Genomic DNA, 17,624 nt, shown 5'->3' with positions numbered 1-17,624 from the left:
AGATTTGTCCTCTATAAGCTGCAGCCACCACCAGTGAGCCCTTATATACAGCATTCCAGAATACTGTATATAAGAGCCCAGGATGCACTGTGGAATGTAAAAAACAGCTTTTATTATACTCACCTGGGGGCGGTCTGGTCCGATGGGCGTCGCTGGTCTCGGTACGGCGCCTCCTCTCTTCTTTCAGTCACCGTCCTCCTTCCCAGCTCCGTGTAGATGACGTGTTGAACGCCATCCACACAGAGTCTTCTATTGTGCTCCTGCACACTTCTCTCTGCCCTGCTGAGAGCAGATCAAAGTATTGTGTTGCGCATGTGTTCTTTGACCTTTTTTCCCGCAACTGTGTATTACAGTAATTTGCGCTGCCCTCAGCAGGAAGTGTGCATGCGCAGGAGCACAATGGAGGACACTGTGTGGATGATGTAGGACGGGTCATCCACACAGAGCTGGAAAGGAAGACAGCGAGGGAAGGAAGGAAGATAGCAGAAACCGGACCAAGACCATCGATGCCCAACGGACCTGGCCGCCCCAGGTGAGTATAAAAAAGGTCTTTTTAAGTTATACACAGCGGCCTGGGCTCTTATATACAGTATTCTAGAATGCTGTATATAAGAGCCCACTGGTGGTGGCTGCAGCTCAAAAGGGAAAAACCTGGTGACAGGTTCCCTTTAACCTTGGCTCCACTTTTCAACAGATTTGTTACTGAAAAAATACAATGGTGAGCTACTCCTCAATTCTTTCAAAGGAATTGGGGATCCCTGTTCTTGAATTGGTTGGGGTGCAAACATTCATACCCCCACCCTGATCAGGCACTACTCATCTATCAACAGGATTTATAAAAGTAGGATTATAGGGAAAACCCCCTTTTAAAGCGCTGTCCCGCCATTCTAATATAGGCGAATGTGCAGCTACACTACCACAAAGCAGCAATGTGGGGCTGCATAATGAAAAGCTTCACAGTTTTCTAATGTACTATCTGTGTTTGCAGCCATTGAATCCAAACCTTGATTCTAGAGTGGAGGTTCCTAAAAAGTGGCTCACAGGACCCTCGTGTGGCTGCCAGTTGTATCCTCAAGTAAGTGCCTGAAGGGGCATTATTACATTATAAATGGCACTCCGGTCATTACTACTTTACAAAGGGGGCATTATTAGCTTTAAATAAGGAATTGTGGCATTGCTACTTTTTAAGGGGGAACCAACATCTCTGAAACTTTATGAGACCGGAGCAGCCTCATCATATACATCCATGGATCACTCATTACTAGAGCAAACCCGAGGTTCGGTGGTTGGACTGAACACAGGCTTTACAAAAACAACATAGTTCAACATAGGTGGTTTACGCCTGCAAACCACTCGATCGAGCATTGCTGTGCACGGGTAAGCTCGGTGCTCAGCTCGGTGCGGCTGTACGGCTCGCTCTGGCGGTAACAACAGAAAGATCAAAATGTAGTGTGCACAAAAAAAAATTAAAAATGGAAAAACCCAACCCACCGGCTCCCGGAAGTGACCTGTTTATGTCTGGCTGTATGTGGACGGAGACCCGAACTGCCTGATTAGTGACTTATCAGGGTTCAGGTCAAGTCCAGGACCCAAAATGAAATTTATCTAAAGTCCGAACTCCCACAGGTCCACTCCGCTCTACTTATTACGCCTCCAATCACCAGTCTTTGGAAGGTAATATCCTACATTCATTGATCCCACTGGAGCATCCTTCTGATCCCCCACCACCTGCAAAACGGGCTTTGGACACCTGCCCCGAAGGGGCCATTGACTGTAATGGTGCAAACGAAATCACCGTGTTCTCTTTTATGCACCATTTTCGGATGTATGCGCTTTCTGCAAGTGGACACCCAGACATAGTAACTACAAGATGCATACAGCTGCACGCTAAAAAACCAACAATGTATAAGGGAACTCTGGTATTGCATTACTGCTATAGGAATATATGGAAAAAAAAAAAAAGATATTTAGTTTATGCATATAAGCCCAGTTACCACGGCAAGGTAATCTCTGTAAACTGGGAACCTAACTTGAAACGCCATTATTTGGGTTAAAAACCTCCCTGTCTGGGCAGCTAGGACTCCGGCTATAAAGGATATGAGCTCAGCCTGGTTATAGGGCGGAGTGCTCAGTCAGAAAGAGATTCACTACAAATATTTAATGGATGTTTTTAACCCAGATAGCGGCATGTCAAGTTAGGTTCCCGGTTTACAGAGATATACCTTGCCGTGGTGACTGTTCTTACATACATTGGTCAATACATAAACTAAATCTTTTTTTTTCATATATTCCTATAGCAGTTATACAATACCAGAGTTCCCTTATACATTGTTGGCTTTTTAGTGTGCAGCTGTATGCAACTTGTAGTTACTATGTTCCTGCAGCTAGCACCTATTCACACTTGTTGGATGTGCAGGTCAGTTTTTTTTGTTTTTTTTTTTAAATACCCAGACATAGTAGACTGTGTCTCGGCGTCCGCCTGTAGAAAGAGTACACGCCTGAAAATGGTGCAAGACAGAGCACATGGTGATTTCGTCTGCACCATTATAGTCAATGGCCCCGTTGGGGCATGCCTCAGATACCTGTTTTGTGGGGAAGGGGGGGGGGGGGAATCGGACAGAAGCTTCAATGGGACTAGTGAATGCAGGTAATAATGCAGCGTGAAAGCACCCTAAAGACTAAAAGTGTGAAATCTAGTTATAAAAAACAAATAACACCCGCTCAACAGCAAAATAATAGAACCAAAAATAGTTTGTAGGTAATATACCTGCATACTCCCTTCTCTGATACACAATTTGGGGTCCTTACCCTTAGTTTAACATTTGTACCTACTAACAGCTTTGATTACTTCCCATCTGTGACGGACCTCCACTTGTTTTGCCGCATATTTGGGGCTGATGCTTCATGTGGCAATTGATTTAAACTACAATAACCCCCTAAATTATAAAAGGACGTGCAAGAGAGGATATTGCAGTACACACCTCCTGATAAAGCACTAATCGCGAAACATGCGTTTTGAGTGGACACCATACCACACAACATGGGTAAGCAGTAAATATACTTTTGTCGGACACTGCTACGTAATTACTTATCTCCTTGTTAGCACTGGCACTTTACCCTGGTATGTATTGGCATTTTTTCCTCACCATATTCTGGGGAGCGGATTCAATCTGTATACATTTTTTTTGTTGTTTTTTTTTAAATTTACCCCGTTCACTATATGGTAAAACTGACCTGTCAGTATGATCCCCCAGCTCGGTACAAGTTGATAGATAGATAAAAGTAAGGGTATACATGTTTTTGTAAGGGGTGAAAAAAAACTTCAAACATTTCTCAAAAAAAAAAAAGAACTTTGCTTTTGTCGCCAATTTCCGAGACCAAAGCGTTCTCATTTTTTGGGATCTGGGGCTCAGTAATGGCTTATTTTTTTTGAGTCTTGAGCTGACATTTTTAATTATAACATTTTTTCTGTAGACGCGCTGTTTTGATCGCCTGTTATTGCATTGTAACCAAAAAAAACTAAATTTTGGCATTTGGAATTTTTTTTCTCCCGAAGTCGTTTATCTGTTTTAATAGATCGGGCATTTCTGAAGTTGCATTTTTTATTAACTATTATTATGGTTTTATTTTCAATGGGACAATTGAAATACATTGCATGGCCTATAAGTCTCCTTACTTTGGCTTGGTAGTCTCCACAAGAAGAAACGTTCTCCCTTAAGCCTCTGTCAAAAGTTAGGGGTACTTTGCACGCTGCGACATCGCATCCGAAATATCGTCAGGGTCACGTCGTTAGTAACGCACATCCGGTGTTTGTTGCGAGGTCGCAACGTATAAAGCCTGCCTGCGACGATCACCGAGCGCAAAAGTGTCGAAAATCGGTGATCTGTGTAGTGTCGGTCATTTTCATAATGTCGGGTCGACCGCAGGTACGATGTTGTTTGTCGCTCCTGCGGCAGCACTCAACGCTGTGTGTAAACCCGCAGGAGCGACAAACATCTACTTACCTGCGTCCCGACGGCAATGCGGAAGGAAGGAGGTGGGCGGGATGTTACGTCCCGCTCATCTCCACCCCTCTGCTTCTATTGGCCGGCCGCTTAGTGACGTCGCGGTCACGCCGAACGCACCTCCCCCTTGAAGGAGGGATTGTCCGGCAGTCACCGCGACGTCGCCGACCAGGTAAGTGCATGTGAAGCTGCCGTAGCGATAATGTTCACTACGGCAGCTATCACACAATATCGCATGTGTGACGGGGGCGGGTACTATTGTGCCGCACATCGCTAGCATTGGCTTGCGATGTCGCAGCGTGCAAAGTACCCCTTACTCACCCAGGAAATCAGACCTCCTGCTCTGCACTCATGACGGGAAAACATCACAAAACAGGTATATGCAAATGCAGTGTCTGATTTGGCTTCTTAGCCCAATTCACAAACAAGGTTTGTTATAGCATTGATATTGACATTTAGGATTGCAACATCCAATGTCGTCGTGTGTTCATGTCAAGGTTGGGAATTAAGGGGAGACCACAAATGGGGTCCCTCGTCTGGGTCACAGAGACGGAGTTCAAATTGATCTGCGCAGATGTATGTATGAGGAGCAATAACCACACAGAGACCTGTTTCTATTCAGGAGAAGCTCAATGGTCTTCTGATCCGTATATTGTAAAATACACACAGTTATTCAGTTCAACATTGTCCCTGATTGGTCAGAGATATCCAGCAATGTTCATACAGTATGTCATCAGCCTGTTCCTTGCTTCCTAATACCAGCTTAAACCAGCTACTGAAAATACTTCTTTGTTAACACATTGCTGAGCAAGAACGAAGAGTCAACCTCCCACATCTCACATCCCATATCTCACATGGTGAGAACTAACTGATTACAGATTCTCTGTCTATTCTAAATACCTCTTTGTTCATTGTTCATTTTGGCTTCGTTATCTCCATTAACACCTTAAGGTTTAGTCACACTAAGCAACTTACCAGCGATCCCAACAACGATAGGGACCGCTGGTAAGTTGCTAGGAGGTTGCTGGTGAGATGTCACACTGCGACGCTCCAGCGATCCCACCAGCAACCTGACCTGGCAGGGATCGCTGGAGCGTCGCTACACGAGTTGCTGGTGAGCTCACCAGCAACCAGTGACCAGCCCCCAGCGCCGCGTGGAAGATGCTGCGCTTGGTAACTAAGGTAAATATCGGGTAACCAACCCGATATTTACCTTGGTTACCAACGCACGGAGCTACACGTGCAGAGAGCAGGGAGCAGTGCACACTTAGCGCTGGCTCCCTGCTCTCCTAGTTACAGCACACATCGGGTTAATTACCTGATGTGTACTGCAGCTAAATGTGCACAGAGCAGGGAGCAGCGCACAATGCTTAGCGCTGGCTCCTTGCTCTCCTAGTTACAGCACACATCGGGTTAATTACCTGATGTGTACTGCAGCTAAATGTGCACAGAGCAGGGAGCAGCGCACAATGCTTAGCGCTGGCTCCTTGCTCTCCTAGCTACAGTACACATGGGGTTAATTAACCCGATGTGTCCTGCAGCTACATGTGCACAGAGCAGGAGGAGGCACTGACAGTGAGAGCGGCGGAGGCTGGTAACAAAGGTAAATATCGGGTAACCAAGGACAGGGCTTCTTGGTTACCCGATGTTTACTGTGGTTACCAGCCTCCGCAGAAGCCGGCTCCTGCTGCCTGCACATTTAGTTGTTGCTGTCTCGCTGTCACACACAGCGATCTGTGCTTCTCAGCGGGACAGCAACAACTAAAAAATGGCCCAGGACATTCAGCAACAACCAACGACCTCACAGCAGGGGCCAGGTTGTTGCTGGATGTCACACACAGCAACATCGCTAGCAACGTCACAAAAGTTGTTCGTTAGCAGCGATGTTGCTAGCGATGTTGCTTAGTGTGACGGGGCCTTTACTGTACACACATCTTAGAATCATATTATGGCATCTATGCAATTGTCATATAGATACACAGATAATTATGCAACAACTTCTATATTTTAATTATTTACAAACACAATAATCTTATTACATTTGGACAAATGACCTATAGCCCAGACCTACCCTCACATTCATACAATTAAAAAAAAAAAAAAAGGAAAAACCATAAAAAGTATCTGGTAACTACAGAGAAGCTAAAATACACAGGACATATGTGAATCAGCTTCATTATCTCATGTACCTGGAGTGGAATCCGTGGATTTCTTTGGGCTTAATGGCACCGCTGTTTGCTCCACACTTTCCTTTTCTTTACCTTTTCGTCGTATGGGACTAAGAGAGGGCGGGTTAGTAAGGGATGGCAGTGTGGCCTAAAAACAAAATAATAGGGGGGGGGGGAAATCTCATCAGATAGAAAATGTGTCAATCTGTGTTTACTGGAGCAAATATTCTGTGCTAGAGAGAAGAAACTGGTTTAACGCCAATAAGGAGAATTGTTGATTAATGATAAATACTTTTTTCCATAGGGCGACGCGTTTCTGGGATCCAGTCCTCTTCTTCAGGACCAAGGAAATCAACAATATTTTTATTCGAGGAAAGAAAGTTAAGACAAGGAGACCATGAAGTTTATTTCACTTTATGTCTTTTCATCAGCAAAACCCTACAAACGCAGGACGAGTTGTAGTTTTCAATGACACCAATCATGAGTAGACATTGGGAGATTTCAGCAGGACCATGGCTGCCAAGACAGTGCCATCTGCAGCCCATCATTTCATCAAAGGGACACAGATTGGATGCCCACCATGTTTTCAACCGTTTATATGCCGGTGCCAAATCGGGAGCAAGGTAAAACACTCTCGTGGCAGAAGTTACTCGAGTGTCGACTGTATAACACAGCCAGCACCTGCGCTGTATGGGGTGGGTTCAGCTCTTGAGCCTCCTCTATACATGAATGGGGGATTTATATGTAAATTGTATTGTAGTGTAAATTTCTGCAGATTTATCAGCATAATTCACCCTGACAATATTTTTACATCATTGGGTGTAATCTCACCTTTACCACAGGTCCAGGTGTCACATCATCAATCACGTGAGCACATATATTGATGGCCTTCAATAAGTGAACAAAGAGCTGATCCACCATCCCAACTATTGAGCGGTCACCGAGTGCCGGCCACGGCTCCTCCTGTTTGTTTGTTCCCTGGTTAACTTCGTCCTCGGCCGGCCATGGGTTTTTCAGAGATTTAGGAGCAGTGGCTGAAAAGTAATACGAACCCCGAGTGGATTAGGAGGCAAGGTATCATTGTCTCATATGCAAGAGCACATAATAAAAGTCTAATACCGGTCACACTCACCTGCCAACAGATTACCAGTAAGGATCAATGCATCTTGGTGAGCAGAGAGATCGAGGGGGAACCAGGCAGAAGACAGCAGTGATAAGATCATGTTGGCCATGCCGGCAGTGCAGCACTTACGGGGATCATCGGAAGAACTCTGCTGGGAAATGCTAAAAGCAAAAGAGCCAGAGACATTAACAATAAGAAAAAAAGACAAATTACTTTACTCTACAAGGTTTTTATTATTAGGTTTTGGACTTTTGCCTATCTGGCGATATTAAGAGAGTTTGTTTCGACATTTTTAATACATGCACACCCAACGAGGCAACACGAACAAAGAGGTGGCTGGTGTGTCACCCAATGAAGGCTACGAAACAAGGCTTTTACGTTCTAGTCCAAAACTCCTCTTTTCCGGGGTGCTTCATTGGGAGACACAGGAACCATGGGACCTCCCAGAGAAGTCCTTAGGAAGACAAGTTCTTGAGGAAGCACAATTCTGTCCAGACTAACATCCGCCCTGTAAAAGCTAGAGAATGTGTGACCGGAGTAGAACGTCTACCGAGTAGAGGCTTTACAAATCTGCAGGGTCGATATCTGACGGCTGACAACCTAGAAATAACCCACTGTTTTTGGCTTTATAAGCTTCCAGTATGGCATAACAAATCTAACGGGCAAAGGTTACGGAAGAGAAGTGTTACCAAACTCCAGTCCTCAAGAGTCACCAACCATGCAAGTTTTTAGGATTTCTTTAGCACTGCGCAGGCGTTCGAATCATTACTTGTGCAGGTGATTAAATTATCATCTGTGCAAGACTATGGAAATCCTTAAAATCTGCACCGCTGGTGGCTCCCGAGGACTGGAGTTGGGGGGGAACACTGCCATAGACTAAGAGAGACCTCGGCAAGGTCCTTTTGGAATGACGAGAAGCGAATCTTAACATCTGAGGGAAGCTGTCGCCTTCAGGTAGTGACGCACCGCTATGACCAGATGTTTCCGTAACCTGGGCAAATAAACATTGTTGCCCTTTCATACTGTGAATTTTTTCTGAATTTTTGGGGGAAAATTTAATTCCTCTAATTGTGGTTTAGTTTTTAAATTTAATGTAGGGACTCGCAAGCATGAGGACCCTTGATGTGGGTTGCAAGCATCCGTATTTTAGCCAAAATATCAACTAATATTTTGCAGTTCTATCTTTATACCAGATGCAGCCAGGCCCATTAATGTAGGCCTAAACTAGGGTCTCTGCTGAGTGCTGAGCAGCCCACCTAGTCTAATAGTATGGGCGTCATCAATAGGCTCTAATCCAGACACTGTGCACCTACATGTGTGAATGGCGCCCTACACAAGCCATTTGTGTGGAATTTTAACCCCTTCACGACCATGGACGGATCTTTCCGTCATGGTGTAATCGCGGCACCGGAGCCTCCGGTGACTGCGAAAAGTTAGCATAAACCGCAGATTCGGGGAGGAGGGGACCTGTACCTGACCTCAGGAGGGGTGGTGCCTCCTCCCCGGACCTACGGAGGCTGTGATTGGCTGACGAATGCCGCTCAACCAATCACAGCCACTGTAATGTTCCAGCCATTTAAAATGACTGAAACATTGAAATCCAGCCCTGACCAGTGCAGCTGTAGCACTGCCCATTGGCTGGAGCTGGGTGACCCCCTTTTTTGCAGAACATTCGTGCGTGCGCCCTGTTTTTTTTTTCTATGCCATGGGGGGTTTAGTTTCCAAAATGGGGTCACATGTGGGGGAGCTCCACTGTTTCGGCACCTCAGGGGGTCTCCAAACACAACATGGTTGCTAATTATCCCAGACAATTTTGCGTTTGAAAAGTCAAATGACGCTCCTTGCATTCCGAGCCCTGCTGTGCGCCCAAACATTTGATTTCCACTACATATGAGGTATCTGTGTACTCAGGAGAAATTGCACCATACATTTTATGGTGCAATTTTTCCTGATACCCTTGTGAAAAAAAAGCTACCTGGTTGAAGAAATTTTGTGGTAAAAAATTTTATTTTTATTTTCACGGCTCAACTCTTAACTTTTTTGAAGCCCTCAGAGGATCAAAGTGCTCAATAAACATCTAGATAAATTCCATGAGGGGTCTAGTTTCCAAAATGGGGTCACATGTGGGGGAGCTCCACTGTTTCGGCACCTCAGGGGCTCTCCAAATGCAACATGGTGCGGCTAACGATTCCAGCTAATTTTCTGTTCAAAAAGTCAAATTGCGCTCCTTCCCTTTCGAGTCCTGCCGTGCGCCCAAACAGTGGTTTTTCGCCACGTATGAGGTATCTGCGTGCTCAAAAGAAATTGCCCAACAAATTTTGGGGGTTCATTTAATCCTGCTACCCTTGTGAAATGCAATATTTGAAGCTAAATTAACATTTTTGTTGCAAAAAGTAAAATGTTCATTTTTTCCTTCCACATTGCTTTAGTTACTGTGAAGCACCAGAAGGGTTAATAACCTTCTTGAAGGGGGTAGTTGTTCCTCGGGATCCAACAAAAAGTATGCATCATAATTTTCTACCCCTGTTAGAGAGGACAATTAGGGATTTAAAGAAGTACGACAAAAAAAGACTATCGTGGTTTGGGCGTATCAACGCTATTAAAATGGATGTTCTTCCTAGGTTTCTTTTCTTGTTCCAAACGGTACCTATTCAGCTGCCGGGGAGTTACTTCTCCAAAATTCAGATGGCTTTGTCAAGGTTCGTTTGGGGGAATCGGAGACCTTGGACAAGCATAAAAACTCTTACCAGACACAAAAATAATGGAGGGGCGGGGCTTCCAAATTTCCAGTTATACTACAGGGCAACTATCCTAACGAGGATAATGGATTGGCACTTCCATAGGAACTCGAAACAATGGGTGGCGATCGAACAGGACGGATTGGGAGTCCCTTTGCACTTCCTCTCATGGATGGGAAAGGAGAGTAGGTCACAGATAGAGAAGGGAATGGAGTTTATTTGGACAGTGATGGGGACGCGAGACGGTGAGGTTAAGAGGGGTTCTCTCTCACAGGGGAGGGGTCCACTTACCCCCCTCTTTGGCAACCAGGAGTTCCCTCCGGGGCTTCATTCCAATAAATTTCTGGGGTATGCTTGGGTGGAGGAAACTCGTTTTTTTCATGTGCTCCAGGGAAATACCCTGCCTCCTTATGCATCTCTACGGGCCACAGGGCGAGAAGCTTCCTGGATAGAATATATGCAGCTGACATAGTTTCTATCCAACCAGGACAGGGAGAGGAATTTGAGGACCCCCCCTACTCCATTTGAGAAATTGTTCTTGCAGGGTTTGTCACCCGGGCATGTCATCTCTCTTATTTATAAAATGCTGAACCAGAGAGACATGTCGGACAAACCCAAATTTGTCTATAGATGGAGAGAGGAACTGGGAGAGGACATTTCGGAAGACGGATGGAGCAGGGCGTTTCTGTGGACCCACAAACTTTCTCTGGCTTGTGCCGCCCAAGAGAAAAACTATAAAATTCTCACAAGGTGGTACCAATACCCGACCAAATTGCACGCTATCTTTCCCTCAGTGTCCGACATGTGCTGGAGATGTGGTACAGAAAAAGGGTCTATGTTACATATATGGTGGAGCTGTGCTAAATTGCAACCATTCTGGGACTCAGTGTTTTCTCTGTATAAAAAGATGAGTGGGGGTGAGGTGGAGAGATCTGCCCAGGTGGCCCTCCTCTCTATCCTCCCAGGTTCATTCAAGTCACAAAAGAGGGACCTGCTGCGATTTTGTTGAGCAGCAGCCCGTATAATTATTCCCAGATACTGGAAACAGACTAGATGCCCCACGTTAGCTGACTGGGTAGAGGAGATGGCAAACCTCCAGAGAATGGAGGAACTCACAGTTGAACTAAATGAACTCACGGAAAAATTTATCACAGTATGGGGACCGTGGATTACGTTCATGGAGTCTCCTGAGTTCACGGTGAGTCTGGCAGGTTATTTGGGATAAGAAATGGTGACAAACCTTTTTTTTCCCCACCCCCTCTTTACCCTACTTTCTTCACTCTGATTCTTTTTTTTCTAAGCTTATATCTGTTCTTTTTTTTTTTTTCCTCTAGTTTTCTACTTTTTCTTAAATGTTTATTCAATAACTTAAAAGGGGATTGTTTTATGTTGAGAGTGGTCTTGTCAATTATCAGGAAGACATGTTTAGCTGGAACTCTAATTTCTAGTGTATGGTTAGTCATGGAGTATTAGCATAAGGATAGCTTATAGAGTTCCAATGAAATATACAATGCGATGTTATTTTTGTCATTCTGAAACTGCGAGATCACGGTTTATGTTTTATAATCTTTATAAATGTTCAAGATGTATGCTTGATTTATAAACTTAAAAATAATAATAAAACAGATTTTAAATAAATAACCTTCTTGAATGTGGTTTTGAGTAGCCTGAGGGGTGCTGTTTTTGGAATGGTGTCACTTTTGGGTGTTTTGGGTCATGTAGACCTTTCAAAATCGCTTCAAATGTGATCCCTAAAAAAAGTGGCTTTGTAAATTTTGTTGTAAAAATGAGAAATTGCTCATAAACTTTGAACCCCTATAACTTCCTTAATTTTTTTTTTTTTTCCCCAAAATTGTTCCGAGGTAAAGTAGACATGTGGGAAATGTTATTTATTAATTATTTTGTGTCATATGTCTCGTTGGTTTTGGAGCATAAAAATTCAAAGTTTGAAAATTACAAAATTTTCACGAAATTTCGTTTTTTTTCACAAAGAAACGCAAAAAATATCGGCCTAAATTTACCACTAACATGAAGCCCAATATGTCACGAAAAAACAAATCTCAGAATCACCGGGATCCGTTGAAGCGTTCCAGAGTTATAACCTCATAAAGTGGCACTGGTCAAAATTGCAAAAAATGGCCTGGTCTTTAGGGTCAAAATAGGCTTGGGGCTGAAGGGGTTAATACTAAGCAATCAGCTCTCCATGGAGTGGCAGTGTGTGAGAGGTTGCTCCATCAGTGTTTTGCACCTATTGCCTCCAGCTTTATTAGGCTATGTGCACACTAGAAAGTGACTTTTTCTTAAGGAAAATCCAGACCTTCTCAAAGAATCCCGCACTTGTGGTAAAAAAAAAAAAAAACGCACCAAAACTGCAATGAGATCCGCATGCGGTTTTACCGCGGTTTGCTGTGGATTTGGTGTGGAGTTGACGCATATTTACCGCGTTTTTTCCGCGGGTTGGTCCCTGCGGATTTTTACCAATATCTATGGCAAAAACCGCAGGTACCTGCGGAAAAGAAGTGACATGCACAATAATTCTGCAGCGTTAAATCCGTGGATAAATCCACAGGTATAAAAAAAACGCAGTGCGTACACAGCAATTTTTTAAAACCCATAGCTTTTGCTGGGGAATGACTGCAGCAATGTTAGACACATTTACTGCAGCAAATCCGTGGCAAATCCGCGGTAAATCCGCAGCGTGCGCACATGGCCTTAAGGCTTTTTTTTCTGCATCCTGTGACTGCCTTTGTTTATGTGTCCTGGACAGGTAAAACATTGTTGCCCTTTCTTGCTGTGGATTTTTCTGAATTTTGGGGGGAAAATTTAATTCCCCTATTTGTGGTTCAGATTTAAACAGTGAAGATTTAAACAGTGAAGAGACTTCCCTGCCAGATAAGAAGTAGGACAGATGGAAGGAAGAACAATTTCTTCTTTTAGGTGGAAGGAAGAAGCCACCTTGGAAGGAACGAAGGCACAGGATGCAACACCACCCTGTCCAAGTGAAGAAGAAGTGGTGAGCGGTAATAACAGGCCACTAGTTCTGATACTCCCCTAAAAGAAGTGATAACAATCAGGAAATCTATTTTCCAGGAAAGCCAGAGTCAAGAAATTCTGTTGATTGGTCCCAAAGGAGGGTATTTTAGTGCTCTGAGCACCAGGATAAGGACCCAGAGATCCAGGGAAAGGGGAACAGAGTGGGCCGCACACGCTTAAAGGTCCTGAATTGAGGTTTTCAAGGTAAGTCTTTCTGGAGGAGAATGGACAAAGCAAAGACCCTTGAGGGAACGACAATACAATATAGAAAAAAAAGAGAATTTTGTTACTTACCGTAAATTCTTTTTCTTATAGTTCCGTCATGGGAGACCCAGACCATGGGTGTATAGCTTCTGCCTCCGGAGGACACACAAAGTACTACACTCAAAACGTGTGGCTCCTCCCTCCTAGCATATACACCCCCTGCTAGCCAGTCCTAGCCAGTTTAGTGCAAAAGCTGAAGGAGGACATCCACCAACAAGTAGAGACAGAGTAAAACCCGGAACAACCGGAACCTCTGTCTACAACAACAACAACAGCCGGTGAAGACACACGGAACAAGAAACCTGCCAACAGGCAATAGGGAGGGTGCTGGGTCTCCCATGACGGAACTATAAGAAAAAGAATTTACGGTAAGTAACAAAATTCTCTTTTTCTTTATCGTTCCTATGGGAGACCCAGACCATGGGACGTTCTAAAGCAGTCCATGGGTGGGAATAAACAGACAAACTGAGAAGCAGGCGAAACCTAACTTCACAAATGGGCGACAGACGCCTGAAAGATGCGTCTGCCCAAGCCCGCGTCTGCCAAAGCATGAGCATGTCTTGGGTAGTGCTTCGAAAAAGTATGCAGACTAACCCGAGTGGCAGTCTGACAGACGAGCTGAGCCGTAGCCTGGTGCCTGAAAGCCCAAAAGGCACCGACAGCTCTGATCAAGTGTGCCCTGATCCCCGGCGGGGAAGGCACTTGAGTACACTTGTAGGCATCGGAAATGGCCGACCTAAGCCAACGAACCAGGGTCGGCTTAGATGCCGAGAGGCCGCTACGCTGACTAGTGGTCAGCACCAGAGAGGTGCACCGCCTAATAACGGCGGTGCGAGACACATAGATCCGGAGCGCCCGCACCAGATCCAGGATATGCAACGCTTTTTCAAAGCGATGAACAGGAGCCGGACAAAAGGAAGGCAGGAAAAATGCCCCGGTTAAGGTGGAAGCAGCAACCACCTTAGGGAGAAAGTCCGGAGTCGGACGGAGACCACCTTGTCTTGATGAAAAAAAAACAAAAAAGGGGGTGACTCCGAAGAGAGTGCAGCCAAAACAGACTCTCTGGCGGGAAATTATGGCCACTAGAAAGACTACTTTCTGTGAAAGATGAAACAAAGAAACCTCCCCAAGAGGCTCAAAGGGGGGTTTCCGGAAACCGTGAGGACCGGATTAAGGTCCCAGGGCTCCATAGGCCGCCGGTAAGGTGGAATGATGTGAGATGCGCTCTTGAAGGAGCGCACCGGAGCCAGCCGGACGATACGCCGCTGGCACACACTGACAGAGCCGAGACCTGTCCCTTAATGAGGGATAGTCCTAGCTGTAGACCGGACTGTGGAAGGGACAGGAGGGTCGGCAAGGCCAAAAGGCCAAAGGACACTTTGGAGCTCGAGTCATAGTGGAGATGACTTCAGGAGGGATACCAGAAGTCGTCAAGATCCAGGACTCAAGAACCACGCCGTCAATCTGAGAGTCCAGAATTCTGGCGGAAAAAACGGACCTTTTGAGAGAAGGTCTGGACGGTCCGGAAGATGCTATGGCAACACTACGGACAGATGGAGCAGGTCAGGGTACCAAGCTTGCCTGGGTCAGTCTGGAGTATGAGAATGACCCGACGGCCCTCTTTACTGATCTTGCGCAGGACTCTGGACCAGAGCTAGAGGGTGAAACACGTAAGAGAGACGAAGCTGGGACCAAACATGAACCAGTGCGTCTGCCGCAAAACCTGAGGATCGTGGACCACGGTTGGACAGCTGAAATAGTCTGCCTCGCAGTTTTCACGTCTAGGATGTGGGCTGCGGATACGGTGGACTAGGAGTCCCTCGTCCACTGAAGAATGCGTTGAGCCGCCAACATTGCCAGGCGGCTGAGTGTCCCGCCCTGGAAGTTGATGTAGGTAAACGCTGTCACGTTGTCCGACTGGACTCGAATGTGCCTAGCCGCCAACAGATGGTGAAAGGCTTAGAGAGCTAGAAATACAGCTCTGATTTCCAGCACATTGATCCAGAGGGCTGATTCGGACAGAGTCCAAGCGCCCTGCGCTCCACGGTGGAGATATACTGCTCCCAAGGCGGATAGACTAGCATCCTGGTGAGGATCACCCGGGACGGCGCCAGGAAAGAGCGTCCCTGAGACAGAGTGGCCGAAGCCACCACTGAAACGAGCCCCTGGTCTGTGGCGAAGCCACCACCCCGTGGAAGGAGGAAGTTCGCTTGTACAGCGGAAAATATCCAGCCTCAGAGGACGCAGGAGAAACTGGGCAAGGGAATCGCTTCCATTGACGCCACCATCTGACCAGTACCTGTATTCGGTGCCTGATAGAACGACGTCGACCGCCAGCGGAGGACTACTGTTTGACTAAGGGCAGCTTCACAAGTGCCGACAGAGTCTCGAATTGCGTCCCTGGGAACGGGAACTTCTGGTTCGAAGTAAGAGTGGACTTGGACAGAATGACAAGCCACCCGAATTGGTTAGAGTGGCGAGAGTGAGCGAAGCACTCTGCTAAGAGTCTGCACTGGATGAAGCCCCGACAAGAAGACCGTCCAGGGCAAAAGATCACTGCCAATCCCTAGAGGTGCAGGACCCTAATCACAGCTGCCCCAACCTTGAATATACTCGAGGGGCCGTGGCTAAACCCAAGGGAAGAGCCACGAATTGGACCACTCCGATTGCAGAACGTAGTCAACGCTGGTGTGAAACTGCGATTGGCACCTGCAGATAGGCATCTCTGATGCCGATGGATGCTAGGGAATCTCCTTGGGTTATTGATTGATCCGGTGAAAAACACACGGAACAAGACCGAGACTCCATGTGAAAACGCCACACCTGAACATGCTTGAAAAGCTTAAGATCCAGGTCGGAAGGCACCGCCCTCTTCGGGGACTAGGAATAGATTTAAGCAGAAATCTCAGAACCGTTCCCAGTCGGGAACCGGTACAATTACTCCATTGGCCTGCAAGAATGCCACGGCCTGTGAGAAGGCGGAGGCCTTGGAGCCGGGGGGAGTTGACAGAAAAAATCTGTTTGGCGGGTGGATAGAATTCTATCCTGTAGCCATAGGAGATATAATCCCGCACCCACTGAACGGAGACGTGTTAAAACCATACGTCGCCAAGTGGGAGAGCCTGCCACCGACCAAGGACGTTGTTGGCGTGGCTAGATAGCTCGGAGGAAGCTGACTCAGTGGCAGCATCTCCTGCGGTTTTCTGAAGACGCAGCTTCGAGCGCCATTTGGGTTTATGAACCTTGGCCGAGCTAGTGGACGAGGCCGAGGGCTTAGAGAACGATCAGATGGAGGAACGAAAAAAACGAAACCTCAACTGATTCCTGCCCTGGACGGGTTTCCTGGTTTAGGTTTGTGGCATGGAAGAACTCTTCCCGCCAAGAGCTTCCTTAATTTCATCCAGTTGGTTCCGAAGAGACTGGTCCCAACAAAAGGGAGCCCAGCAAGGAACTTCTATAGAAGCATCTGCCTTCCATTTCCGAAGCCACAGGAGCCTGCGGATAGCGAGGAAAGTAGCCTAGGCCACCGCAGTGCGGTGTCCAGCATGGCAGACATGGCATAGGATGAAAAGACTGAAGTCTGGAAGTTCAGGCAACCATTTCGGGCACAGAGTCCCTGTGAGGGAATGCATCTCCTCTAGAGAAGCAGAGAAGGCTACAAAAAAACCCGCACTGCTGTAAAGCTGAGGAGAACGAAGCTCCTGCCGCCCCCATACAGATTTGGCCAGAAGGACAACCTGGCGGACCGCAAAACCTTAAGTGAGGAGCCATCAGCCACTGACATAACGGTCCGGGCTGAGCCACCTTTGGTGAATGAGCCCACTCCTTGACCACCACTGGTGGAAAGGGAAAAACAGTCCTCAGAACCACGCTTCATGGGAAGCGACTGTCAGAGCGGACCCTGGGCTTGGTCACAGTGGCCTGAAAACTGGAGTGATTAAGGAACACACTTTGTGTTCTCCTAGGCAAGGTAACTCCGGCGGATTGAGGTCCAGTACAAAATTAATGTACAGTGGGATCCTTATAGAGGTGCAGTCAGCCACTGATACAACTATCCGGGCTGAAAGTCTAGACACCGGAGGGACCACCCTTGGCGAATGAGCTCACTCCTTGACCACCTCTGATGGGAGGGGGAAACAGTCATCAGAACCCCGCTTTGGGGTCTGACAGGACAGGCTGTGGGCTTGGACACAGTGGGCTGAAAACTGGAGTGGTTAAGGAACACACTCCTTGTCCTGTTTAAGGTATACTGATGCCTTTCTGCCAGCGGGGAATACTCCCCTGATACAGGCGG

General features: G+C 46.5%; 1 protein-coding gene across 4 annotated transcripts in view; it reads right to left on the bottom strand.

The window, feature by feature from the left end:
* The window catches only part of HTT (huntingtin), a 399,016-nt gene that overhangs the window by 161,008 nt on the left and 220,384 nt on the right, over positions 1-17,624 (bottom strand). For all 4 annotated transcript variants that reach the window (XM_075346836.1, XM_075346838.1, XM_075346839.1 and 1 more), the window contains 3 exons: positions 7,305-7,456; positions 7,004-7,206; positions 6,194-6,320 (listed from right to left, as the gene is read on the bottom strand). In XM_075346836.1, coding sequence (XP_075202951.1) covers positions 6,194-6,320; positions 7,004-7,206; positions 7,305-7,456 — 482 coding nt within the window. The remainder of the gene's footprint in view (positions 1-6,193; positions 6,321-7,003; positions 7,207-7,304; positions 7,457-17,624) is intronic.

The sequence above is a fragment of the Anomaloglossus baeobatrachus genome, chromosome 1 (genome assembly GCF_048569485.1).
Source record: "Anomaloglossus baeobatrachus isolate aAnoBae1 chromosome 1, aAnoBae1.hap1, whole genome shotgun sequence".
In the NCBI taxonomy this organism is placed as follows: domain Eukaryota; kingdom Metazoa; phylum Chordata; class Amphibia; order Anura; family Aromobatidae; genus Anomaloglossus; species Anomaloglossus baeobatrachus.
The sequence above is the reverse complement of the archived record's forward strand: the minus strand, read 5'-3'. Positions and strand labels throughout refer to the sequence as shown.